Genomic DNA, 24,208 nt, shown 5'->3' with positions numbered 1-24,208 from the left:
TGCAGGAGTTTAATTGCACAGGAAGAACATTGGGTATTGTGGAGGCAGCGATCAGATCAGCAGGCGGAAGGTCATGTGCAGGGCTGCCAGGACTGGTAGAATGTGTGTAGCCTCTAACTCCATTCTCCTTTAGGAGGGGGCCGTGCTGTGGAACCAGGATGGAGCCGACCCCCAGCAGTGTCCCAGCACACCAAGCTCTGAGGTAGAGCAGTTGGGTGGCACCAGTGTTGGCCAGCCAGCAGGGCTGGGAGTTGACAATCCCTTACTGATGGCGGGCACGGAGCTCTTGAGCCAGGACGTGCGGCTGCTGCCCTCAGGTGGGCTATCGGTGGGGTGTGCACCGGTCTGATACCTGCTATGGAACAGGGAACATTTTTTTTTTGTTTTGCTGCTGTAAGAATTGAGACACTGCATGCTACCATAGTAGTTAGGGGGACCCTGGGGACTCCTTGGTCTTATACTTTTCCCTCTGTAAATTTTTACTCTGTTGAGCATTCAAGTCCCAGAGCTTCAGCTGGTCAGCTGTTGATGTCGCTGACTCCCGGTCCTTCGGCCCTGCCCCTGGGTCTGCCTCTGGGCTGGGCTGTCTGTGGGAATGTGGTGAATGTGCATCAGGACAAGGCCCTGCCACTACTGCCCTGCATCTGCTTCTCCTTGCTCACTTCCTAGGAGGGGCTGCATGGGGGAGTAACAGCTTGCATGGAGTGTGCCTGTAGCAACCCACAGATACTAACCTCTAGGGCCGCTGACCTCTGGGTCCACCGACCTCTGGAGCCGCCCTCCCTGCTCTCTTGGTATTCCGGTCACATTCTTGACTTCGCTGCCACCAGCCCCTCGCCCTGCTGTCAGCCCACCCATCCCACTCCTCTCCCAGCTGGCTTTTTCCTTCAGAGTTGATGTTCTTTGTCCTTACTTCTCCAGGATAGTTTCATTTTATTCTTTTCTTTTTCTTTTTGCCTGAGTTTGAACTCAGGGCCTGGACACTGTCCTTGGACACTTTTTGCTCAAGGCTAGCGCTCTGCTACTTGAGCCATAGCACTACTTCCAGCTTTTTTTTTTTTTAATTTTATTTTTTTTATTGTAATTAGTAAAAGGGTTACATGATATTTGCCAGATAGAAGGTGCATTAATTCACATACATTGATACCCTTTCACATGTCTTGGTACCCGTTTCCCTTCCCCCCACACCCCCCTTCCAGCTTTTTCTATGTATGTGGTACTGAGGAATGGAACCCAGGGCTTCGTGCATGCTAGGCAAGCATTTCTACCACTAGGCCAAACTCCCGGCCCTCATTTTATTCTTTTTTATTTTCATCTTTTGTACCAGTAGTGGGGCTTAAACTTAGGGCCTAGCATTCTCACTTGGCTTTTTCACTCCAGGTTGGCACTCTACCACTTGAGCCTCACCTACTTTTGACTTTCTGTTAATTAATTGGAGACTCTTAGATTTGTGTGCCCTAACTGACGTTGAACTGGGACCTTCAGATGTAAGCCTCTTGAGTAACTTGGATTATAGGCATGAGCTACCAGAGCTACCAGTGTCTAGTGCCCTCCCCCCTGCCCCCCCCCCCATCCTGGGGCTTGAACTTGGGGCCTGAGCACAGTCCTTGGGCTTTTCCAAAGCTAGTGCTTTACCACTTGAGCCTCAACACCACTTCTGGCTTTTTTCTATGTATGTCGTACTGAGGAATTGAACCTGGAGGTCTTCGTGCATGCTAGGCAAGCACTGTACACTAGGCTAAACTCTTGGCTAAGACCCTATTTCTTTTCTTTTTTTTTTTCCCAGTCCTGGGGCTTGAACTCAGGGCCTAGACACTGTCTTTGGATACATTTTGCTCAAGGCTAGTGTAGTGCTCTGCCTCTTGAGCCACAGTACCACTTCTTGCTTTTGCTGTGTGTATGTTACCATGGAGTCAAACCCAGGGCTTCATGCATACTATAGGTGAGCATTCTACCATTAGGCAACACTCCCAGCCCCCATCTTTAAAAAATAAAATGAGGCCCGGAGTTTGATCTAGTGGAAGAGTGCTTGCCTAGCACGCATGAAGACCCTGGTTTGATTCCTTGGTACCACATACATAGAAAAAGCCGCAAGTGGTGCTGAGGCTCAAGTGGTCAGGCTCTAGCCTTGAGAAAGCCCCAGGACTGGCAAAAACTAAAGATAGGGTCTTGCTATGTTACCCAAAAGTTAGCAGCTCAAGCAGTCTTCCTGCCTCTGCTTCCTGGGTAGCTGGAGCCACAGGCATGTGCCTCTGTGTCTGGATTTCTCTGCTGGTGGTTCTGGCAGGCCTGGAGCCTGCTGTGGACATGAGCGCTCTGGTAGTGCAGGAAACATGAACACAGGAACGCCCAAGCCAGGTCCGGTGTGGGGACATGCTCCCACACGCAGGATGAGTGCCCCTGATGGGGTGATCGGGCCTCGCCAGCCACCCCTGTGTGAGTGAAGCATGGGTGTGTAGTGTCTCTTTCATGTGGCACTCAACCTTTGTGACCCTAGTCCTGTTCTTCTTCATTGTGCCCTGCAGCTCCACAGAGGTTCCCTGCTGACCAGCCAGCCCAGCCTTCCAGGGTGCCCATGTTCCCTGGGCCGTCCCGGGGCCCCCAGGAGCTGGGTCCTGGCTATGGATCCCAAGGATCTGCACTTGGCCTCCCGGAACACTCCAGGCCTGATGCTGCAGTGCCATACCTGGGACCACCTCTGTCCCCTGGGGCACCATCGCTCCCAGAGAGTGGCCCCCTGCACCAGGAGACCAGGAGCCTGGACCCAGGTGTGTCTGTGTGGTGCTCTCCTGAGGGCAAAACTACATTGGCTTTGGTGTTGAGGAGGTAATTGGTAGAAGAAGCTGTAGACCAAAAAATCTCTTCAGTTACATCATCGCCCCCCAACCCAAGGGGATAAGAGTCTACTGCACTATAAATTACTTCTGTGACTCAGCTGTGTTTTAGGATGATAGGAAGGGTAAATGGCCATTCAGACATGACAAAAGAGCCTGGAGACATCTGGAGTCTCTGTGGGATACACAGCTGAAGGTGACAGATTTCTATCTGGAGGTCAGAGTTAGTGCTTATCCCTCCTGCCTATCCCAGACTCAGCTTAGCCCATATGAGCACGAGAAGATACAAGCCTGCTCTAAAGAGCAACAATGTAACCATGCATTGGGAGAAATCTTCCATCTCCTCTTACGGCTGAACGCCAGTGTGGTCCAGCCAGGTAGGAACCTGGCTGTTCCGCAGTGGCAGTGCTGCCACAGTGCCCTGCTTCCTTCTGTTTGGGAGGCAGCAATCTGCAACCCTGTCTCTCTTTTGCTTTAACAGGAGTGCCACCACAGGACTTGCCTGCGACAAACTCCCTTCCAGAGCTAAGCGAAGAGGATTTTGGTGGAAAACTTGCTAATTTGGTATTGTCCCACTCTTGCAACATTTTTGTAGAAACACAGGAAGAGTCAAAGGCATTGGTAGGGAAAGATGAAAAGAGAAAATTCAGAGGTTAAAAATACCCAAATATAACAAAATCCCTTCTTAAATTTTTATTTAATTTTGATGGGCCAATCCTGGGGCTTGAACTCAGGGCCTGGGCACTATCCTTGGCCTTCTCGATGCTAGAGCTCTACCACTTGAGCCACAGCACCACTTCTGCTTATTCTGTATATGTGGTACCAAGAAATCAAACCCAGGGCTTCATTCCTGCTAGGCAAGCACTCTGCCTCTAAGCCACACTCCTGGCCCTTGTCCCTGAGCTTTTATGCTCAAACCTAGTGCTCTACCACTGGAACTATGGTTCCACCTCAGTTTTTTGATAACTAATTAAAGGTAAGTCTCAGAGTGTCCTGCTCTGGCTGGCTTTTTACCATAATCCCAGGATTACAGGCAAGAGCCACTGATGCCTGACTTACTCTTCTTCCTTTTTTTGGGGGGGGGGGGTGGCGATCAGTGCTATCCTGGGGCTTAAACTCAGGGGCTGGGCACTATCCTTGGCTTTCTCGAGGCTAGAGCTCTACTACTTGAGCCACAGTACCACAGCACCACTTCTGGTTTTCTGGTGGTTAATTGGAGATAAGAGTCTTATAGACTTTTGTGCCTGAGCTGGCTTTGAACCACGATCCTCAAATCTCAGCCTCCTGAGTAGCTAGGATTACAGGTGTGAGTCACCAGTGCTGGGCTATTACTATTTTTTAAGTGGAGAACTGTCTGGTTTCCACATCACTATACAACAGGACCTGATACGTTCACTGGTTTCCTAAGGCTGTCTCTCATACCAGCAGAGGTGCTTGGTACAAATAACTTCTGCTGTTCATTCCCAACTGGAAAGGACAGATGCTTTTATACAAAGCTGCTCTGGAAGCTTCTTTACAGATACATAGCCCTCAGTGGTTGTCCTGTCAGTGAGCAATTTCCTGCAGTTTGGAGTTGCATTATGAGCTTTACTGTTTTAAGCATCCTATCCTTGGAAAAACAAACATGAGGGGCCAGGAGTATGGCCTAGTGGTAGACTGCTTGCCTAGCATTCATGAAGACTTGGTACCATGTACATAGAAAAAGCCGGAGTGGTGTTGTGACTTAAGTGGGAGAGCACTAGTCTTGAGTAGGCTCAAAGACAGTGCCCAGGCCCTGAGTTCAAGCCCTAGGACTGGAGAAAGAAAAGAAAAACAAAAGTGAGAGCTTAGCCATGAGAATACAGGCTTAGCCCAGGAATGAATATTTTGAAGTCCTGTTCAGTCTTTTATTTTGGCAATACTGGGGTGGCTCTTCTTGAGCCATGCCCCCAGTCTTTTTTTTTTCTTTTTTAGTTACTTTGGGGATAGGGTTTATAGTTTTTCCTTAGACAATCTGATGGCAATCTTTCTGTTTACATTTCCCACGTAGCTGGGATGTAGGCATTAGCCACCATGCCCTTCTAGAGATGTGTTCTTGATAACATTTTGCCCAGGCTGGCTTCTGTGTGCCTATTGTTCTCTGCCTCCCAAGTGGTCAGGATTATGGTATGATGTGTAGATGTATGTGGCAATACCAGGGCTTGAACTCAGGGCCTCACAATCTCATTTAACGTTTTCTACTCATGGCTGGTGTTTGTCCTTATAGTCTACCACTTGAAACACACCTCCAGTCTAACGTTTTGCTAGTTAATTGGAGATAGAGTCGTGTAAATTTGTCTACCTAGGCTGGCTTTGAATTTTAATCCTCAGATTTCAGCCTTCTGAGCAGCTAAGATTACAGGCAAGTGCCATTCTTTTTTTTTTTTCCAGTCCTGGGCTTGAGCTCAGGGCCTGAGCACTGTCCTTGGGCTTTCTCAAAGCTAGAGCTCTACCACTTGAGCCTCAGCACCACTTCCGGCTTTTTTCTATGTATGTGGTGCCCAGGAATCAAACCTAGGTCATTGTGCATGCTAGGTGAGCATTCTACCACTAGGCCAAAGTCCTAGCCCCCCGGCTTTTTTTTTTCTGTGTATGTGGTACCGAGGAATGGAACCCCGGTCTCCGTGCATGCTAGGCGAGCACTCTGCCACTAGGCCAGACTCCCGGCCCTACCAGTGCCACTCCTGCTGAGCCTCCTCCTATTATCTTTTTAAAATGCATGCTGCGCCAGGTGCAGGTGGCTCACACTTACATCCTAGCTCCTCAAGAGGCTGAGGTCTGAGGATTGAAGTTCAAAGCCAGCCTGGGCAGGAAGTTTACGAGACTCTTACCTTCAATCAACCACTGGAAAAAGAGCTCTAATTGGAGGTGTGGCTAGAGAGGTGGAGCGCCAGCCTTGAGCAAAAAAGCCCAATGATAGCACCTAGGCCCCGAGGAGTGCATGCTGGCAATCTACGCACTCTCGTCCTCAGTGTGTACGTGAGCTTCCTGGCACTTCTTGCTAGGGTTGGTTTCCATGTCTGTAGCAGACCAGAGGACTTGAGAGCATCTTTCTCCTCGGTCCCTGCCACCCCCTCCTATCCCTGCCTCAGGCCCCCACCTGGCTTGGGAAGGCAGTTGTGAGAAGCACTTCCTTGGCTTCCTTGGTCCCTCATGAGGACCCAAGTTGAGAGCCCGCCCTGTGTTGCTTGGGGACAGGGCACCTCAAGGATGGCGCAGGGCTTGGAGAGCTCACCGGCTTGGGATTATAATGGCTCATCTTCAACGCAGCCTGCTCCACCTCTGACACCTACTCCTGAGACGAAGAGACCTGCACAGGCAGTCAGAAAAGAAGCCAAAGAGACGAAGAAGGTACAGCCCCGACAAACCTACCACACCTGCCCACTTGGGCAGAGGCTGGACAGGTGTCCATGGGGAGGCTCGGCATCCTGGGGCAATACCTAGTAGTCAGGGTGAAGGACAGTGGACCTTGTGCCCTTTCCTTAAAAGGCGCCGACTACAGGTAGAGCACATGCTCAGCCGGCAGGTTCACTGGCAGGCAGCTAGTGGAGTTTTCAAGCCACGTGAGGGAGGGAGGGTACCAGCTCCATCCAGAACGTGGCCATGGTCTCATTCCTCGATGTGCCATGGTGGCTGCTGTGTGAGCCATAGTAGACTCTGCTCCCAGCTCTGCTGTTTGGACTGTGCTTCTGAGGGCACCACAAGTCATGCAGCAGGTATTCTCTCTGTGGCATTTCCCTTGGTTGCTCCCTGCTTGGCTTTGGCAAGCCAGAACTGGGTAAAACCCCCACAAAACACATTACCTAGTAGGCAAATGCTCCCATTCTCTTTTCTGTTTGGGGGGGGGGGGTTGGTTTTTTTTTTTTGCCAGTCCTGGGCTTGAGCTCAGGGCCTGAGCACTGTTCTTGAGCTTTCTCAAGGCTAGAGCTCTACCACTTGAGCACAGCAACACTTCAGGCTTTTTCTATGTATGTGGTACTGAGAAATCAAACCTGGGCCTTCATACATATAGTAACTTTTATTATCCTAGTCTTACTGACACTTCTTGAATTCGCAGTAGCATTAATCCAAGCATATGTTTTCATACTTGCTAGGCAAGCACTCTATAACTAGGCCAAACTTCCTGGCCCTGCTCTTGTGTTTTTTGTTTTGTTTTGTCTTGTTTTGTGAGTCGTGGGACTCTGGGCCTGGGCGCTGTCCCTGAGCTCTTCAGCTCAAGGCTACCCTCTGCCCCTTGAATCACACAGCCCCACTTCTCATTTTCTAGTGATTAATTGACGGTAAAAGAGTTTCAGGTTCGTTAGTGCCTAGGCTGGCTTTGAACCGTGATCCTCAGATCTCAGCCTCCTGAGTAGCTAGGATTACAGTCGTGAACTACCACTCCTGGCTTTAAAAAGGTTTTGGTGGTGCTTGTTTACTACCAGCCATAACCCCAGCCCTTCAGTGTGTGTTTTATTGGTTGTGCGGCTTGAACTCAGGGCCTGGATGCTGTCCCTGAGCTCTTTTGCTCAGGCTAGTGCTCTATCAACCACTACCACTTCCAGTTTTTGGTGGTTAAGAGATAAGAGTCACAGACTTTTCCACCCAGGCTGGCTTTGAACCCTGATCAGATCTCAGCCTCCTGAGGAGCTAGGATTACAGGCATGAGCCATTGGTGCCCAGCTCCCCAGCCCTCCAGTTCTGGAGTGAGCAGGCACTGGCATTCTCCAGGTCAGGTGTTGAGGCTGCGTACTTCCAGATAGAACTAGGGGATCTGTTGCTGGGTTGAATTTTGGGGCTTTGCTTTCCTGTTGGATAGAAGCCACTCGTGAGGCAGAAAGTGCATTCTATGTCACCCAGGTTCTCTGTACATGGAAAACCCCAGGGCTTTGTGTTGAAGCCTCCTGACTGTCTACCTGCCATTACTCCTCGGTGAGGAGGAGTCTGACGCTTGCTTTCTCCTGAGAAAGCAAATGTGAGCTCTCCTAAAGATACATATAGAATAGGGGGTGCGGGGCTGGGAGTTTGGCCTAGTGGTAGAGTGCTTGCCTAGCATGCACAAAGACCCGGGTTCAATTCCTCGGTACCACATATATAGAAAAAAAAAAAGCCGGAAATGGTGCTGAGGCTCAACTGGTAGATCTCTAGCCTTGAGAAAGTCCAAGGACAGTGCTCAGGCCCTGAGCTCAAGCCCAGGACTGGCAAAAAAAAAAAAAAAAAAAAAAAAAAAAAAAGAATAGGGGGTGCGACTCAGTGGTGGCCCACTTGCCTCACATTCAAGAGGTCTTGGAGGCACTGCAGACATAGGTACACATGATTGAGCATCTTCATGCAATCCTTCTCCACTCGTTTCCTTTTTTGTATTCCTGAGGATTAAACCCAGGCCCCCTGGCAAGCATGCTTCTAGTCCTGGAGCTATGCTTCTAGTCCTTTGTAGAGATAGGATCACATGAGTGTCTTCCTGGCTCAGTTCTCCTGCCTCTGCCTCCCAAGTTTCTGCGATCAAAGGCCTGAGCCTCTCAAGGGCAGAGTTGAGTAGCATTAAGCACGTTCACAGGGATGTTCATTCACAGAATGCTTCTCTTCCCACGCTGACACTGTCCTCCCTGAACACTGATCCCTAGGCTGGCCCTCTTCCTGTTTTACCCTCGGTCTCCATGGGTCCACCTGGGGTCAGACTCAGACAGCATTTGTAAACTATGCCGGGCTCTTTGCACGCATTGTCATCCTCAAGGCTCTTGTGGTGTTTTGTATTTAGAGTGAGTCTTGGTTCTCCCGTTGGCTCCCTGGGAAGAAAAGGACAGAAGCTTATTTGCCAGATGACAAGAACAAATCTGTGAGTACTATGAAATGGAGCACAGTCTAAATTGCAGGCTGTTTGGTTTGTTTTTTTTTGTTGTTGTTGTTGTTTGTTTGTTTTTTTGCCAGTCCTGGGCTTGAGCTCAGGGCCTGAGCACTGTCCTTGGACTTTCTCAAGGCTAGAGCTCTACCATTTGAGCCTCAGCACCACTTCCTGCTTTTTTTCTATGTATGTGGTACCAAGGAACCGAACCTGGGTCTTTGTGCATGCTAGGCAAGCCCTCTTCCACTAGGCCAGACTCCTGGCCTGGTTGCAGGTTGTTTTAAAGGTTGCCTGTTGCTGGTGTGTGGCACATCTGATTCAGAATTGAATGTAGACACACACCTGTTCTCTGGAGCTTAGTGTTTCCAAACTGGTCAGATTCTATTTTGTTGAGCTTCAATCTACTGACTTTTTTTTTTCTTTTTAAAACCTTGGCAGATTGTTTGGGATGAAAAAAAAAACCAGTGGGTGAATCTGAATGAGCCAGAAGAGGAGGTAAGCAGTTCCTCGTTCGGCTGCCAGAGGAAGAAAGCCTTCCTTCCTCTCTAGCCCTTCCTCCAGAAGGGCCTGGTGGGTTTCTGGGATACCCGGGGGATTGCTGAGCCATCTCTCCCTCTGCAGAAGAAGGCGCCACCCCCACCTCCCACGTCGTTCCCCAGGGTTCCACAGATGTCTCCCGTTGGGCCCCCAGGACCTCCCACAGCCTCAGTGAACATGTTTTCTAGGAAAGCAGGTAATGGCCACTGCAGCACCGAGAGGTTTCTGGGTAGTGTCGCGTGAAGCTGCTCAGCAGGCACTGGGCAGCCGCTGTGTAGCACTGAAGAGCTTGTGGAGGTAGACCCGTGGGGCAGAGTCCACTTCTCCCCTCGTGATGTTCTTTGCATGGGTGCAGATGTGTCCCCTGGGTTAGAAATGCCACTGTGAAACGTGTGGGACACGGTGGAACGGAGTGAGCCCTCTCGCAGAGGCACAGATTCGAGTGGGACCCCTCCTCCTGCGGGCTCCTGCTGGCTCTGCTGGTGCAGGGGGACTCTGAAGTCACCTGGAGTGCCCGTCTGAAATTGCTTCTCCCCGCCTCTGTAGGTGGATCCAGAGCCCGCTATGTGGATGTTCTGAACCCAAGTGGGACTCAGCGGAACGAGCCAGCTCTCGCTCCCGCCGACCTCTTCGCGCCACTCGCCCCCCTCCCAATCCCTCCTAATCTGTTAATACCAAATCCAGGTAGGCAGCATGTGCCTGAGCAGGTCCTTACCCGCTCCAAACACTGGCCTGTCCAGTCTCTCTGGGAGCCTTGGCCTAGACCTCCCACCGGGAGGCTTGTGAAAGGTGTCCTTGGGATTGCGGTGGGGTGACGGCCTCCCCCCTGTTCACAGATGGAGAGGAGCCACAGCCTGCAGACCGGGCTGGCAGCAGCAAGGGACAGGTCCCAGCTGGGGCTCAGCCCAAGCCAGAATCCAGCTCAGAAGCCCAGGTAAGTGGAGTACAGTGGGAAGGAAGAAGAGAACCCTAAGGAGGGCCTGCCTGCCTGCCTACCACCTGCCTGCTGCCTGCCTGCCGCCTGCCTGCCGCCTGCCGTCCTGTCCTTCCAGGCACCCGCTTCCCTTGCTCCTGTCTGTGTCATGTGTGCACAGATGGCCTTCTGTTCTTACTATTCAACACACATCTTGAATAGAAGTAGAAGTGGGGGGCCAGCGGCCAGGGAGGGGATTGGGGGCTGCTGTTTCTAGGGGACAGTTCCAGTTGGGAAGATGGACAGTTCCGGAGATGTGTGGTGGTAATGGCTGCATAACAGTGGGAGACAGGGGCCGGGAGTTTGGCCTAGTGGTAGAATGCTTGCCTAAGCATGCACAAAGACCCGGGTTCGATTCCTTGGCACCACATACATAGAAAAAAAAAAAAAGCCAGAAGTGGTGCTGTGGCTCAAGTGGTAGAGCCCTAGTCTTGAGAGAGTCCAAGGACAGTGCTCAGGCCCTGAGCTCAAGCCCAGGACTGGCAAAAAGGAAAAAAAAAAATCAATGGGAGAGTGTGTAGTACACTTTGAATTAGGGTAGTACATTTTATGGGTATTTGACCATTGTTTTTAAAGAATCATAAAACAAGCTATAAAAGAAATAGGAAATTGTGTAGCCATAAGTAACACAAGCTCAGCCTAGCTTACCTAAAAGGAGCAGTTACTGGGGAAGCTTGGGCCTGGGTCAGCCTGGCTCCCCCTCGTTGAGTGTCTGTGAAAGGGAGTGCTGCTGGGCGTGAATCAGAAGGCCCCACGGGCCTCACGCAGCCTCACGGCCAGGCCAGACACACTGTGTTTGTGCTGTCGCCTCTAGGCAGAGCAGCGGGGCTCTGGGAGACCCCTTCGACATGACATTTTTGGCGAGGTGCTTCCAGTAGTTTTCCTCTTGGTGAGAAGACTTCAATTCTTTGGGCTGGGTTTTGCCACCTCTCCTGTTTCTTTCCCAGGAGCTCAGCTCTTCAGCATCAGCCCCTGGGCCTGAACTCCCGCTCTCCACACTGGATGGCTCCCTGGGAGGAGAGGTAGGGAGTGGACTGGCCTGTTCCCTGTCCCCATTCGTGCCCCAGCCCTCCAGTCAAGGTGTGGCAAGCTCAGCTTGACTATCAAAAGCCATTGGCTTCCAGCTTTGGAAGAAGAGTGGGAATGAACAGGAAAGAGCAGTCCAGACGCAAAACAGAGGATGGGCATATAGAACAAGGTGCTTGAAAAGCCTTACGTCCCGTCCCGGAAAAACACGACGCTTGTTTGAGCACTGTTTAGGAGCTCCAGGCTGTGTGGGGTGACACCTTCCTTTGTCAGGGTTCCTGAATTTTGAGACGTAATGAGGTGAAGCTGGTATAGGCCAAGGACTGGACAGAGCTCCCCACTCCGCAACACTTGTGGTTTCTTTCTCTCACTCTTTCTCCCTCCCCCTCTCTCTTTTTGCCTGTCCTGGGGCTTGAACTCAGGATCTGAGCACTGTCCTTAGGCTTTCTCAAGGCTAGCACTCTATCACTTGAGCCACAGCACCACTCCTGACTTTTTTCTATGTATGTGGTAGTGAGGGATCGAGCCCAGGGCTTTTTGCATGCTAGGCGAGCACTCTACCACTAGAAAGCCAGGCTCCTGGCTAAGACTTAAAGGTTTCTTAACACAAGCTCTGTGTTGAAGTAGGAGAGAGCTAACTCTGGCTCTTCACTGTTTGGATTCTGTTGACCCTAATGTCATCATAAAGCTTTCGACAGCTTACCAGGGGGCGGCATCCGAGCGCAGCCCTGCATGCTGACATCACGTGTGTTTCTTGTGTGTGTTCTTGCTGTTCCGTAGCTCTCACGCTGCAGCTCAGTGAGCTCGCTCTCACAGGAAGTGAGCCGGCATTTTCATCAGGTACCTGTGGCTGGCTGCTCTCTTCGTCTGTGGGCTGGTGTGTGTACAACTGCCCCCGTGAGAGTGCTGCTCCATCATCCTGCACACTTTGTTACTAACCACGCCCTTGTCTTAGCCACGCCTTCTGAGACATAGTGTTCCTTCCCCTAAGGAGGAGACTGTGTGGTAACGGTCCAGCTGACCTGTCTGTCCCGTCTGTGCACTGACTATGGGCTTCAGAGCACTTGGATAAGTTGGTTTTTATATAAGGCAGGCCTGGCCTGGCCTGGCCTGGCAGCGTCTCCCAGGTCAGGCCGCCCCCTTTGGATTTTTTTTTTTGGGGGGGAGGGGCTGGTTGTGGGACTGAATTGAGGTTTGGGTGCTGTTTGTAAGCTTTTTTGCTCCAGGTTAGCACCCTATCACTTTAAGCCACAGTGCCATGTCCAGGGATGCCCCTTTTGGGAGGAAAGGTTTCTTCATGCTGAGCAGGCTTGAAGAAGTCTGTGTGAGGCCAGCTGTGTAGCGGCAGGACTGTCTGAAGGTTGTCCTGTGCCTGCTCTGGGGAGAAAAGGAGTGCTTCACCTTCTGTGTGTGTGTGGCGGGGAGACCTGGTCTGTCAGCTGCGTAGTGACACATACCTACTCCAGGTCTCCCGACTGCTTGGGCATCTCTGTGGCCTGCACTGTCCCTGCACGTGGTGGTGTTGAAAGCATTTCACTCTGCATGTTGCTTTGATACTTGCCGTCCATAATGACACAGCGTTGTCAGAGCCGTCTCTGCCCCGCACGGGAACTCTTTGGAGCATCAGCAGCTTTCGAGGAAGGCCTCTGTGTCTGCAGCTGAGGCAGTGGTGGCTGATGTGGCTTCTCTGTATTTCAGGCTCCAGGCGACCAGGGCCCTGCGGGGCCCCCTCCCGGCGGAGCAGTGCCCTTCTACAACCCTGCGCACTTAGTACAGGTGAGTGACATCTGCCTTTGCCTGAGTCCCTGCTGACTTGGCACCGTGCTGCTCAGTGATGTGTCCTTTCTTCCCCAGACTCTTCCTTTTCTCATCCAGAGTTGCTTACTCACAGAAGTGTGAGGAGACGGGCCTGGCCACTCCTCCATTCCACATCTCTCCCACCTCCCCTGGGTTCTCAGCCGACTTCCGCCTCCATTCATGCCCTGCTCCTGTCACTGCTTTGGGATCTTCAGATTCAGGCCTTTTCTGGTGGCCCCTCCACAGGAGGGGAGGGTCTGGACCCCTGGGGCTCCTGCTCTACACTGGGTGGGGGCCAAGTGTGTGATGCATGGTTTCCCCCACGCTGGGCTCTAGGGCTCCTGCTGTCATGGAGCCTGGGACTTGTCTCCAAGCTGGAACTGCTCACCCTCCCTGTTGTCTTTCCCAGACAATCCCTTTGTCTTGGCGGCACACCTTCCAGGAGCTTCATGACATGGTGGTGACTTCGTAGGGACCTACCTGCCATGTCTGAAAGTCCCTGGTGCCTGGTCATCGGGTTGAGGGTTGAACTGGGCAGAATTCTTGGGCAGGAATTTTCCTCAGGACTAAAGATGACTTTGCCATATTTTGTGCCCGTCATGGGGTTCCAGGCCCTTCATCCTCTCTGAAGCCTGGAGACACATCTCTGGCTCCAAGGCCTTGTGGGTACTTTCCCATGCTGTCAAATCTCCTGCCTGGGGCATGTCGTCTTGGGTGTGGCCAGTGGGGCACTCTGGGGGGATGGGGGAAGGGAAGGCTCGGCTCTGGTGGGCATCTGGACTTTCTGAGTGTGAAGTTTACATGACTCCTTTGTCACAAAGACCCTGCTCTTAGCCACTTGCTAGACCTGGACTTGATTCTAGTTTTTCTCCCTTTTGACAGTACTACTGGTGATTGAACTCAGGGCCCCTGCAGCTGGGCAGGTGCCCGTAGGCCTCCTTGCTCATGCCTGACATCAGTCCTCTTGGGTTCTGGTGCTCCCTGCAATTTCCTTGGAAGAGAAGACAAGACTCCCAGCCAGGACTGTCCTGTCCCAATTACACCAGTGTCCCTTTTGTGGCTTTATGTTTTGCTCATTTTTGTTTCCACCTTTTTCTTCACCTGTAGTCTAGTGAGCCAGATCCCTGGGCTTGATCCTAGTAAAGTCTTGAGAGGGGAGAAGAGTAAATGCTGGTGTTGTCTCCATTGGTGTCCAGGAGTGCCTGTGCCACATGGCCTAGGCAGACCAGCTGGCCACTGTCCACCCCAGGCTTCCCAGCCAGCTGGCAACACTACCGAATTAGCCTCATTCCTTGTGGCCCTGAGAGCAGCAAACTAGATACAGTAGGAAACACGGGGTGCTGAAATCCCTGTCCCTTCGAGGGAAATCGGGGGCTAGCTCTTCCGTTCCCGTAGCTGTAGCCATGACTCGGAGTGTGTCCATTTGTCTGTGTTACTCTAGGGTTCCCTGGGCAGTGCCCAGTGGACATGTACTGGACAGTGCTGTTTCTTTTGTTGCAGACCTCTGCCACCTCAGCGAGCTCAAGACTGGGGAGAATTGGCCAGAGGAAATACCCGGTGTTGAACTAGAGTCACTCACTTTGGATTCTCACGTGGAACTCCAAGGTGGCTGTTGTTCGCCAAGAACCGACTGCCTGCCTAGGGTCTGGAGGCTTCCAGTGGACGCGGCAGCAGTCCAGAGCCGGCCACACTGTGCGTCTCCCTCCTTTCCGCCCATGTGTGTGAATGGCTGCAAAATCAATTCCACTGTTTCTCTCGGATGCTGGATAGAGTGAATCTGACAAAAGATCGTTCTCGTAAAAGAAGAGTGTTCCTTTCCGAGTCACTTGAGCTGACTTAAGGATGCTGATTCTTTGAGCCACTTGAGGGAGCCGTGTGAAGTGAGGCTGGGCGGGGCGGGTCCACAGGAAAGTCCGTTCCCTCTTCCTCAGGAGCCAGGGCCTCCCTGCGCCCCAGCTGAGTAGTGCAGATGAGTCCCATTCCCAGGTTCTTCCAGCACACTGAGAGAAGCATGAGTGCCTGACCCACGAGAGGAAGCCCTGGCCCCAGCATATGCCACCCTGGCAGCTCTACCTGTCTTGAGAGCTGGGGAGAGGTCACAGCGGAGGAAGGATGGGGTGGAAGGGCCTCCAGTGGCCTTGGCTCACATGCAGGAGGGAAGCCCTGGCTTCTGAGGAGGCTGTCTCTGGTCACTTTCTGTGGCCTGGTGAGGACTGTGGGTGATGCCATGTGGCCCGGCTGCCGGGTTCTGTAGCGGCAGGCATGCTGAAGCGGTGTGGAAATGGCTACCAGCTCCTGGTCTGTGGTTCTGGGCACTGTTTCAGCTGGCCAGACTCTCCTCCCAGAGGAAGTAGCTGGGCCCAGCACGGAGAAACTGCCCACCAAGAGGGGCACGTGTGCCCTCCATCTGGCCAGCTGTCCTCTGCACACATCCTTGGAGGAGTTGGGAGTGCCTACGAGGACTGCGTGAAAGAGTCCCTCGAGATTCCCTGGAACTTGGCTTCTCAAAACCTGAATTAATTCCCACGTGGGGACCTCCAGCGGCAACTCAGCCATGTCACCTTGCAGGAGAGCTGTCTCTGCACTCAGAGCTTTAAGGCTTCACTAACTGTTTTTAAAACTATCCTTGCTGTTGATCTAAAGAGGCTGGGAAAAAAATGAGATATTTAAATATTTATAAAAATCAGTAGGTAATAATTTGGGTAGGTTCTGCTGGGGCAACATAAACGGTTTGTTTGGTGTTTAAAATTTAAGTGTAGACATTGTAGAATGTGGAATTAGCACAGCCCTTTCCGGTTTTCTGGTTCACTTCATCATCTAGGAGAGACTCCCCTCCTCCCAGAGTAGTTTTAGAGTGTCCCATAGACGGGTATGCCTGGATCCATCCGCTCCCACCAGTCGCTGAGAAAGGCCCGCCCCTCTAGTCCGGCCCCGCCCCGCTGTGTCCACTGCCAACCACTTTGATTCAAGAAGCTTCCTAGGAGGTGGGAGCTGCTATTTTTTTCCTAAATGCAAAGTTAAATAAAATATTTTGGGCTCTCAAGTACTTTCCCCGTGGCTTGTGTTGGGCGGGGTTCGGGAGTGCTGAGCACCAGGCCTGCAGGTCTGTTGGGGCGCTGGGGGCGGGGTCTGCCTGCCCCGGGCTGGATGCCTGACGGCGTCTGGGGCGGGGCCTCGGGGAGGGGCGGGGCCTCGGGGAGGGGCGGGGCCGGCGCCTCGCGGTCCTCCGGCCGCCAGGGGCCGCTGCGGGGGGCGTGCAGCCCGTGGCGGCGGCGGCGCGGTCGCGGGCCATTGAGCGGAGCCCGGCGACCCCTGCGCGGGGCGGCGGTTGTTGCTAGGGCCACGGTGGCCGTACCGGCCCTGCCTGCCCCGGCGCCCAGGCCGGCGCAGTCGGACCTGAGCTGCCCGGCGCAGGGCAGCGGCGCGGCCGGGGGCCCGGGGCGGCTCCCGCCATGCGGCCAGCGAGGGAGCCGCCCGGCGCGTCGAGCTGCGAGCGCCGGGCCGCCGGGCTCTGAGGCGCCCCATGCCGTCCGAGGCGGCCTGCCTGCGCCCCGCCGAGCCGCCGCGCCGGGGGCGGGAGCGGGCCCTGTCCCTGGACGACCGCGGCCGGGCGCCGAGGCGCCCCGGGGACGGCCCGCCCGGGGACGCCGGCCCCTCGCGGAGCTCCCCGCGCCCGGCGCCGGCCGGCGACCCCGGGAGGACGGCGGGCGAGGCCGGCGAGGCCGGCGAGGCCGACGCGCCGCGGCCCGGGCCCAGCGGGCTGCTCCGGGCCCACAGCAGCCTGGGCGCCGGCCGCCCGCGGAGCCCGCTGGCCGGGGACGACCGCGCGCCCCACGCAGCCAGGTCCTGCGCCAGCCTCCTGGCCCCCATCCGCGCCCAGGACCTCCGGAGCAGGTAGGGGGCCTGGGGGGGGCGGAGGGGGGGCGGGGAGGAGCAGGGGCGGAGCTGGGGGGGCGTCTCCCCGTCACACCCCTCGCCTCCGGCCCCTGCCCCCTGTGGAGCCTCAGCCGGTCCGCCCGCCCAAGTCCGCCGCCGCCGAGAGGCTGGGGTGTGGCGGGCTGTGAACCGCCACCCTGGAGACCCCAGCACCTGGGGTAACGGTCACAGATGTGGCCTCCGGCTCTGCCAGCGGCCGTCTGCCTCGGTGGTGGTGCTTTTCAGAGCAGTGTGGAGCTCTGCGCTCGTTTCCCCCTTCCTTCCTCCTTCCTTCCCTCTCTCCCTCCCTCCCTCCCTCCTTCCTTCCTTCTTTCCTTTCCTCTTTCCTTTCCTCCTTCCTTTCCTCCTTCCTTCCTTCCTTTCCCTTCCCCCCACCATCCCATTTTTTTCCCCCTGGTTCCAAGAGTTGAACTCCAGATCTGACAGTCTCCCCTAGCTTGCTTGTCACTCACAGCCCGCTCTCTGAGTCACGCCTCTACTCCTGTCCTGTCGTTAACAGCTGTATTCTAGGAGCCTGGGGTACCACTGGAAGGGCTGAGCATGCCTCTCCCATGACCTCTGGTTACAAGCTGGCATTTTATCAGGATGCTCAGCAGGTGTGGCCCTGTGCACTCACAGGCGGAGAAGAGCTGCACGGATTGCGTGCCCTCTGCCCTCTGCCGTCCGGGACATTCTAGGGAGCCTCTGAGCATGAGGAGATGTAGCTGCCCCGCGTCCAGTGTGCAGCTGGCTGTCGCCCCGCTCCACGGCTCCTTCTGGTCTCACCAGCTGTGGGCCAGGTCCCGCCCTGAGGATGCCCAGGCCCCCGTGTTCCCAGCCTGATGAGCTCACCTGACAGGAGCCTTTTTCCTGAGGCCAGAGCCTGTCCACACACCCAACCTCCTCTCCAAGTCCAGTCTTGGTGAGGGCCTGTGCAGTGCAACTGCCCTCACCTCCCAAAGCCATCCTGCCAGGCCCAGCAGGTCCAGCTCTGGGCAGAAGTCCAGAGTGAAGAGGGCAGCCATACTGCCCTGCATTCCTGGAGCAGCTCTCCTGGCTGGAGGCCGTGTCACCCCAGACTTTGAACCAGGGCTCCCAAAACTCCAGGCTGGCCTCACCCAGAGGTGCTGGAGCCCTCACTCTGGGGAGACTCTGTCCAGTAAAGCCACCTTCTGAGTGTCTACCCACTGAGGTCAGAGAAGATAGCCTGTGGTTAGCCTTGCAGGTGAACCCTCACCACACTGGAACGAGCCCATTTAGGCAGGATCTGCCACCTCTGTTAAACAGGTCACACAGGGGTCCCCTTTAAAAGAATCTTCTAGGGGTCGGGAGTTTGTCCTAGTGGTAGAGTGCTTGCCTAGCATGCACAAAGACCCAGGTTCGATTCCTCAGTACCACATTCATAGAAAAAAGCTGGAAGTGGTGCTGAGGCTCAAGTGGTAGAGTGCTAGCCTTGAGAAAGTCCAAGAACAGTGCTCAGGCCCTGAGTTCAAGCCCCAGGACTGGTTAAAAAAGAGAGAGAGAGAGACTTCTCTCTCTGGTGTCTGCCAGGCCTTAAGAATGGAAATTTGGATTTTATGGTATTCTCATGGGGCACAACATACTGCTTTTATCCTTTCCTTAGCAGCACTGAGACTGGAACGTCAGAGTTTTTTGCTCTTCCACTTAAGCCACACACAAATCTGCCTCACCAGCCCCCTTCCTCCTATGGCTTATAGTGTGTGCTATTACCCCCAGCTTGCTTCCTTGAGACACGCTCTCATTAATTCCAGCCTTCAGTCATCCCTCCCATCTCTGCCTCTCAAGTAGCTGGCACTGCAGACGTGAGCCACTGCGCCTTGCCTGTTCTCCTTTGTCATCTGTCAGCTCCAGAGTGCCTAGACCAGTCTGGCCGAGGCCACTGCAGGGTGGCTTGGCCTGGGCTGCCCGAGGCTTGCCCTAGGAAAGCCTGGATCGGGCCCCTCATCCTGTTACCAGCTACTCACAGTGCACGGTGACGGCTCTTGGTGCAGCAGCGCCCGCGGGCCAGGCAGAGTAGGATGAGGTTTGGACAGAGTTGTGGAGGGAAGGCTTCTAGAGAGAAGAGGCTGGACAGGTTGTATGGTGGAGCCTCCGCCCTGCTGGAGGGACCGTGAGGAGAGGGACCTGCAGCGGAGCTGTGCTGCCTGAGCCCTCTGCGGGCAGGAGACACTGCTCGGAAAGGGCAGCAGTGATTGATAGGGGCCCGGCAAGTGTGGCCACAGGCAACCAGCTCAGCGCAGGTTCCATTTTAAATGGCTAAAATCCCATCCCCTTCCAAGTTCAGTGCCTGTAAAGCAGTTCTCTGGGCACACAGCGCATGTCTCGTTGCCATGGGGTCTGTTGTGGCTCTTGAACCATAGCTGCAGAGCCAAGCAACATGACAGAACTGGATGGCTTCCGAGTGGCACCCACGCCCTGTGGTGGATGGGGCCGCTGTGCGATCTCCAGAGCCACGGGGATGCCCTCGGTCCCCAGTCAGCTGAGAAGAGTGACCCGCCGTGCTGGTGCTGTCCCAACCGACCCTGGAGTGGTGGCCTGGCCTGGGGAGGAGTCTGGTCTGGCTCAGGAAACGCCAGGGGAGATGGCTCGCCGGCTTTCTGGGGGCATTTCTGAGGGCCAGAGCCTGGAGCCAGCCCCGCTCCACCGCTCACACGGGCCTTGGTCTGTGTTCCCTCTGCAGGAGCTATCTGGAGGGGAGTCTCCTGGCCAGCGGGGCCCTGCTGGGGGCAGACGAGCTGGCCAGGTACTTCCCGGACCGGAACATGGCCCTCTTCGTGGCCACCTGGAACATGCAGGGCCAGAAGGTGAGAGCTGCCGGAGCCAGGCTGCTGCGGGCCCCGCACGTGAGGGAGCAAGGGCAGCTGGGCAGCCCAATGGCATCTGTGCCGGGGAACGGGCGGGGAGGAGACACATGGGAGGAGGAGAGGCAGCCGAGTCCCTGCTTCAGAGTGGATGCTGTTCCATCGCACACGGGCCGGGGAGGGGCCTGGTGGCATTGGGGACCCCCGTGTCTCCTCTGCAGGAGCTCCCGGTAAGCCTGGACGAGCTCCTGCTGCCCTGCGAGGCCGACTACACCCAGGACCTCTACGTCATTGGGGTCCAGGAAGGGTGCTCGGACAGGTAGGCGTGGGCCCTGCTGAGCCCCGTCGGGCTCTCACGAGGTGCTGGGGGTGCAGGGACCGGGCTGTGAGCCCCAGCCTCCTTGGACAGTGGTTTGGGCCTTCGAAAACCAGGATGGTCGGGGACTGAATTCAGACCCAGCGCTGCCCCCAAGCTGACGGTGTCTCTCGCTCAGTGCTCTCCCTGGGCTTCCTTCAGTAGCTCCCGGGGCCGTGGGGCCGTGGGGCCGTGGGGCCGTGGGGCCGAGGCCCTTTGTGCCCCAGCTGCCCTTCTTCCTCCCCCAGGCGAGAGTGGGAGACGCGGCTGCAGGAGACGCTGGGCCCCCGCTATGTGCTGCTGTCCTCGGCGGCACACGGGGTGCTGTACATGGCCCTCTTCATCCGAAGGGACCTCATGTGGTTCTGCTCGGGTAAGCATGGGCGCCATCAACCACGTGTGGGTGTGGGTGTGGGTGTGTGTGGGTGTGTGTGCGTGTGTGAGTGGAAGACACCAGGGCTCCATCAACCACGTGTGTGTGTATGTGTGTGCATGTGTGTGTGTGCGTGCACGCGCATGCATGGGTGTGAGTGGAAGACACCAGGGCTCCATCAACCACGTGTGTGTGTATGTGTGTGTGTGTGTGTGTGCGTGCACGCGCATGCATGGGTGTGAGTGGAAGACACCAGGGCGCCATCAGCCACGTGTGGGGGCGTTCCTTGCGCACGCCCGGGCACTCTCCCTCCCGGCCGTGGCCGCACAGCCTCCCAGCCGCCCTCTGTCCCCCGCAGAGGTGGAGAGCTCCACGGTGACCACGAGGATTGTGTCTCAGATCAAAACCAAGGGGGCCTTGGGCATCAGCTTCACCTTCTTCGGCACCTCCTTCCTCTTCATCACCTCTCACTTCACCTGTGAGTCAGCTGCCCCGGGACTGGCGGCCTCCGCTCCACCCTGGACTCGTCGGAGGCCGGGTGCCAGGCCTCACCCCCACCCTCTGTCACCGCAGCAGGAGACGGGAAGGTGGCTGAGAGGCTGATGGACTATGCCAAGACCATCCAGACCCTGGCCCTGCCCAGGACGGTGCCAGACACCAACCCCTACCGTTCCAGCGCAGGTGAGGCTGCGACCTCTGCGGCGTGCAGGAAGTTTCTCGCTGAGACTTGCGCGTGCTGCCTGGGCCCGCTGCTCCTCTGCTGGGTGGAGGAGACGGGCAGGTGTTGGGTGAGGGGGAGGATCAGTTTGGTGCCTGGGTGGTAGGCTGGGTGGTCTGCATTGGTCTCCGCTCAGTCACAAGGCCTGAGCTGGGCGCCTGCCGCCTGGCTGCGGCTCTGGGAGGGCAGCACAGAAGTCCCTCTGCATGGCCTGGGCTCGGGAGGGCAGCGCCAATGCCTCTTCCCTGTGTGCCCAGCGGATGTCACTACCCGATTCGATGAGGTGTTCTGGTTTGGGGACTTCAACTTCTGCCTGAGTGGAGGACGAGGGGCAGTGGAGGCTGTCCTGAAGCAGGACCTGGAGGTGGGCGTGCCTGCACTGCTGCAGCGTGATCAGCTTACCCAGGAGATGAAGAAAGGTGGGTGGTGAGGGACTGGGCGGCATGAGTGAGGCTGGAGAGCGCGGGCTCGCTGAGCTGAGCTCCGCTGACCCACAGTGCTTTGCAGGGTCCATCTTCCAAGGCTTCCAGGAGCCCGACATCCACTTCCTCCCATCCTACAAGTTTGACATTGGGAAGGACACTTACGACAGCACGTCCAAGCAGAGAACCCCCTCCTACACGGTACGCCCCGCACTGCGACAGTGACATCCAGCCAGGGAGCCACCTCAAGGCCACGACCGCCTGGAGAAGTGTGCTTGGGACAAGGCCTCTTGTGAGCTGCGGGGCTGGGCACAGCTCACCGGGGCTCGCCTGGGCCCTGGGCCTGGCCTTACTCCAAGGCATCTGAGACTGCAGGGAACCCCAGGGCTGCCAGAGAGCTGGGTGGCAGGAGGCACCACTAGCTCTGCTTCTGCTTCTCTGTCTCCTTAAGGACCGGGTCTTGTACAGAAGCCGCCACAAAGGTGACATTTGTCCCTTAAAGTATTCGTCCTGCCCTGGGGTCAAGACGTCTGACCATCGCCCTGTGTATGCACTGTTCCGGGTGAGAGTGCGGCCAGGGCGAGACAAGTAAGTCCCTTTCCGTGTCTTCCCTACAACTGGAGCTTGGGCCCCCGTGGCTTTTGTCTGTGCTCAGGTGGGTGGCCTCCTGGTTGGGGCAGCCGCAGCCCAGGGAAGTTCCTGACCCACAGCCCACAGGACACGTGCAGAGACGCCGCCTGTGACCCGGGGCTGTGCGCCCTCTCCAAGGAAAGGCCCTCGTCCTGCCGGGGGGTGGAGGGCAGTCAAGGGCACTCTCCTGACACTTTCTCCTTCGCAGCATCCCACTAGCTGCTGGCAAGTTTGATCGAGAACTGTACTTAATGGGAATTAAAAGACGGATTTCTAAAGAGATGCAGAAACAGCAAGCGCTGAAGAACCAGAGCTCTAGCACCATCTGTACCGTTTCCTGAAATGGCCCACTGGAGACTGGTGGGTCACAGTAGCGCAGGCAAACGTTTGACCACAAGTCGCTACAGAGGCCAAAGTCGCCCCTTTGGGGCCCTCCTTTCCTGCTTCCTCTCCAAGCAGCTGCAGTGACGGGCAGCAGTGGACGGAGGCCTGGGGAAGGAACTGGTGAGCTGTCCATACCGTGGCGTCTCCCTGTGAGCGTGTGGCAGGCCTCTGGCCCGAGGGGACCCAGCCCTGGGCACAGCAGCTTCCTGGCCTCATGCCCCATGCCTTAGCCCGTCTCCCCTGAGCATCTTCACACGGGCATCTCGGTTGGGGCTGGGGTTCTCTGGAGACTCAGACCCCAGCCGCCATGGACCTGGTACCAGAGGCCAGTCAGACACGTCCAGGCTGCGTCACAGGGCTCTAGGCTGCGTCACCGTCACCAACTTCCCCTGGGCCAAGCACGGCTCTCAGAAACCTGGAGGGATTGCAGACGGCTTGCCACAGAAGGGCACCAGCTGTTCGTTGCTTAGGCTGTAGGCCAGACAGCTCCACCACGCTTCCTATCCCCCAGAGCCTAAAAGCCACCACTGCTCCTTTGAATTTGTAGCCTTGAGTGTATTAAAATCTAGGGACAGCCACACTAGTCTTCTAAAATTATTTATTTTTCCATATTTATATTTTTAAATAAATGCATATACTGAATTGTAAACTCTTCATGGCCAAAGACTGAATCTTGGAAGTGTCTGTACGCAGGCCCTTTTCCCCTGTGACACAAAGCTGTCAACCACCAACCAGTAGTCCAGGGGCAGCGTCAGCCAGGAAAGGCTATTTCCTTAGGCTAGAGCGGCCCCTACTGAAAGACACGCAACGCAGCAAACCCCACGTAGCTCATTAGTATCAGCCTCTAAAGCAGACGTAAACTTGAAAGCAACGGGGTTACTGGGGCGCTCTGCTCCAGATTCACGGTGAAGGGGCTTGAAATGAGTAGTGTTTGGAGGACTTTTCCCATCACAAGGCTTGGGTTCTAGGCCCTGGTGCGGTTCCTGAGCTTTTGCACAAGGCTAATGGCTTTACCACAACTTGGATTTTAGGTGGGTAAAAGCATGGGAATGGCATGGACTTCACTGCTCAGGCTGGACTCAAACCTCAGTCCTCACATCTCAGCCTCCTGGGTAGCCAGGATTACACAGGCTTTTCTGAGCCACGTCCTTGGGATGCTGGAACACCTTAATTTGGCCTGAATCTCTGGGGAGTCATTACATCTGATGAGACCAAGGTCAAACGTGGCAAGGCCTGGAGTTTGGCCTAGTGCTTGCCTCGCATGCACAAAGACCCGGGTTTGATTCCTCAGTACCACATACATAGAAAAAAGCCAGAAGTGGTGCTGCGGCTCAAGTGGCAGAGCGGCAGCCTTGAGAAAGTCCAAGGACAGGGATCAGGCCCCGAGTTCAAGCCCAAGGCTGGGGGAAAAAAAGTGACTGAACTTGACACCAACATTACCAACAGCATTTCAAACTGCAACAGTTAAGTACCAGGTTAATAAAAATGAAATATAACTAGGCGTCTTTTTAAATTTGGCTCTTGGCTAGGCAGCATGGTTCAGGGGCCAAGCCTCCCAGCACTCACCACGCTGACACCAGCCT

The 24,208-nt window shown here is 55.4% G+C and overlaps 2 protein-coding genes across 9 annotated transcripts in view; both read left to right on the top strand.

Annotated features, from left to right (window-relative positions):
* The window catches only part of Sec16a (SEC16 homolog A, endoplasmic reticulum export factor), a 39,121-nt gene extending 23,933 nt beyond the window's left edge, over positions 1-15,188 (top strand). For 3 of the 8 annotated variants that reach the window (XM_090330944.1, XM_090330943.1, XM_090330937.1), the window contains 13 exons: positions 134-317; positions 2,526-2,768; positions 3,316-3,398; positions 6,051-6,203; positions 8,590-8,667; positions 9,112-9,168; positions 9,295-9,406; positions 9,757-9,894; positions 10,047-10,144; positions 11,131-11,205; positions 11,990-12,049; positions 12,908-12,985; positions 14,507-15,188. In XM_090330944.1, the coding sequence (XP_090187070.1) occupies positions 134-317; positions 2,526-2,768; positions 3,316-3,398; positions 6,051-6,203; positions 8,590-8,667; positions 9,112-9,168; positions 9,295-9,406; positions 9,757-9,894; positions 10,047-10,144; positions 11,131-11,205; positions 11,990-12,049; positions 12,908-12,985; positions 14,507-14,575 (1,428 nt within the window). In that variant the 3' untranslated portion in view covers positions 14,576-15,188. Of the gene's footprint in view, positions 1-133; positions 318-2,525; positions 2,769-3,315; positions 3,399-6,050; positions 6,204-8,589; positions 8,668-9,111; positions 9,169-9,294; positions 9,407-9,756; positions 9,895-10,046; positions 10,145-11,130; positions 11,206-11,989; positions 12,050-12,907; positions 12,986-13,063; positions 13,742-14,506 lie in introns of those variants that run through there. The other 5 variants (XM_090330940.1, XM_090330938.1, XM_090330941.1 and 2 more) reach the window with 5 other exon arrangements.
* A 1,255-nt stretch (positions 15,189-16,443) lies between these two features.
* On the top strand, positions 16,444-23,205 carry Inpp5e (inositol polyphosphate-5-phosphatase E). The gene is made up of 10 exons (XM_090330947.1): positions 16,444-16,900; positions 19,623-19,746; positions 19,965-20,062; positions 20,347-20,471; positions 20,830-20,949; positions 21,045-21,152; positions 21,447-21,608; positions 21,697-21,812; positions 22,063-22,199; positions 22,450-23,205. Exons 1-10 carry the CDS (start codon positions 16,530-16,532, stop codon positions 22,580-22,582), a joined length of 1,494 nt encoding a protein of 497 aa, XP_090187073.1. The 5' UTR covers positions 16,444-16,529; the 3' UTR covers positions 22,583-23,205.
* The last annotated feature ends 1,003 nt before the right edge of the window (positions 23,206-24,208 follow it).

This window comes from Megascapheus bottae, chromosome 3 (assembly GCF_031878675.1).
Source record: "Megascapheus bottae isolate mThoBot1 chromosome 3, mThoBot2.hap1, whole genome shotgun sequence".
Lineage (NCBI taxonomy): Eukaryota > Metazoa > Chordata > Mammalia > Rodentia > Geomyidae > Megascapheus > Megascapheus bottae.
Note: the sequence above shows the minus strand (reverse complement) of the source record. Positions and strands in the feature narration are given on the sequence as shown.

What these genes read in the sequence shown, in the direction of transcription:
- Inpp5e (XM_090330947.1), top strand. Translation starts at nt 16,530, where the DNA reads ATGCCGTCCGAGGCGGCCTGCCTGCGCCCCGCCGAGCCGCCGCGCCGG. An exon ending in GCCCAGGACCTCCGGAGCAG is followed by an intron (nt 16,901 to 19,622) that starts GTAGGGGGCCTG and finishes TTCCCTCTGCAG; the next exon opens with GAGCTATCTGGAGGGGAGTC. An exon ending in CATCACCTCTCACTTCACCT is followed by an intron (nt 20,950 to 21,044) that starts GTGAGTCAGCTG and finishes CTGTCACCGCAG; the next exon opens with CAGGAGACGGGAAGGTGGCT.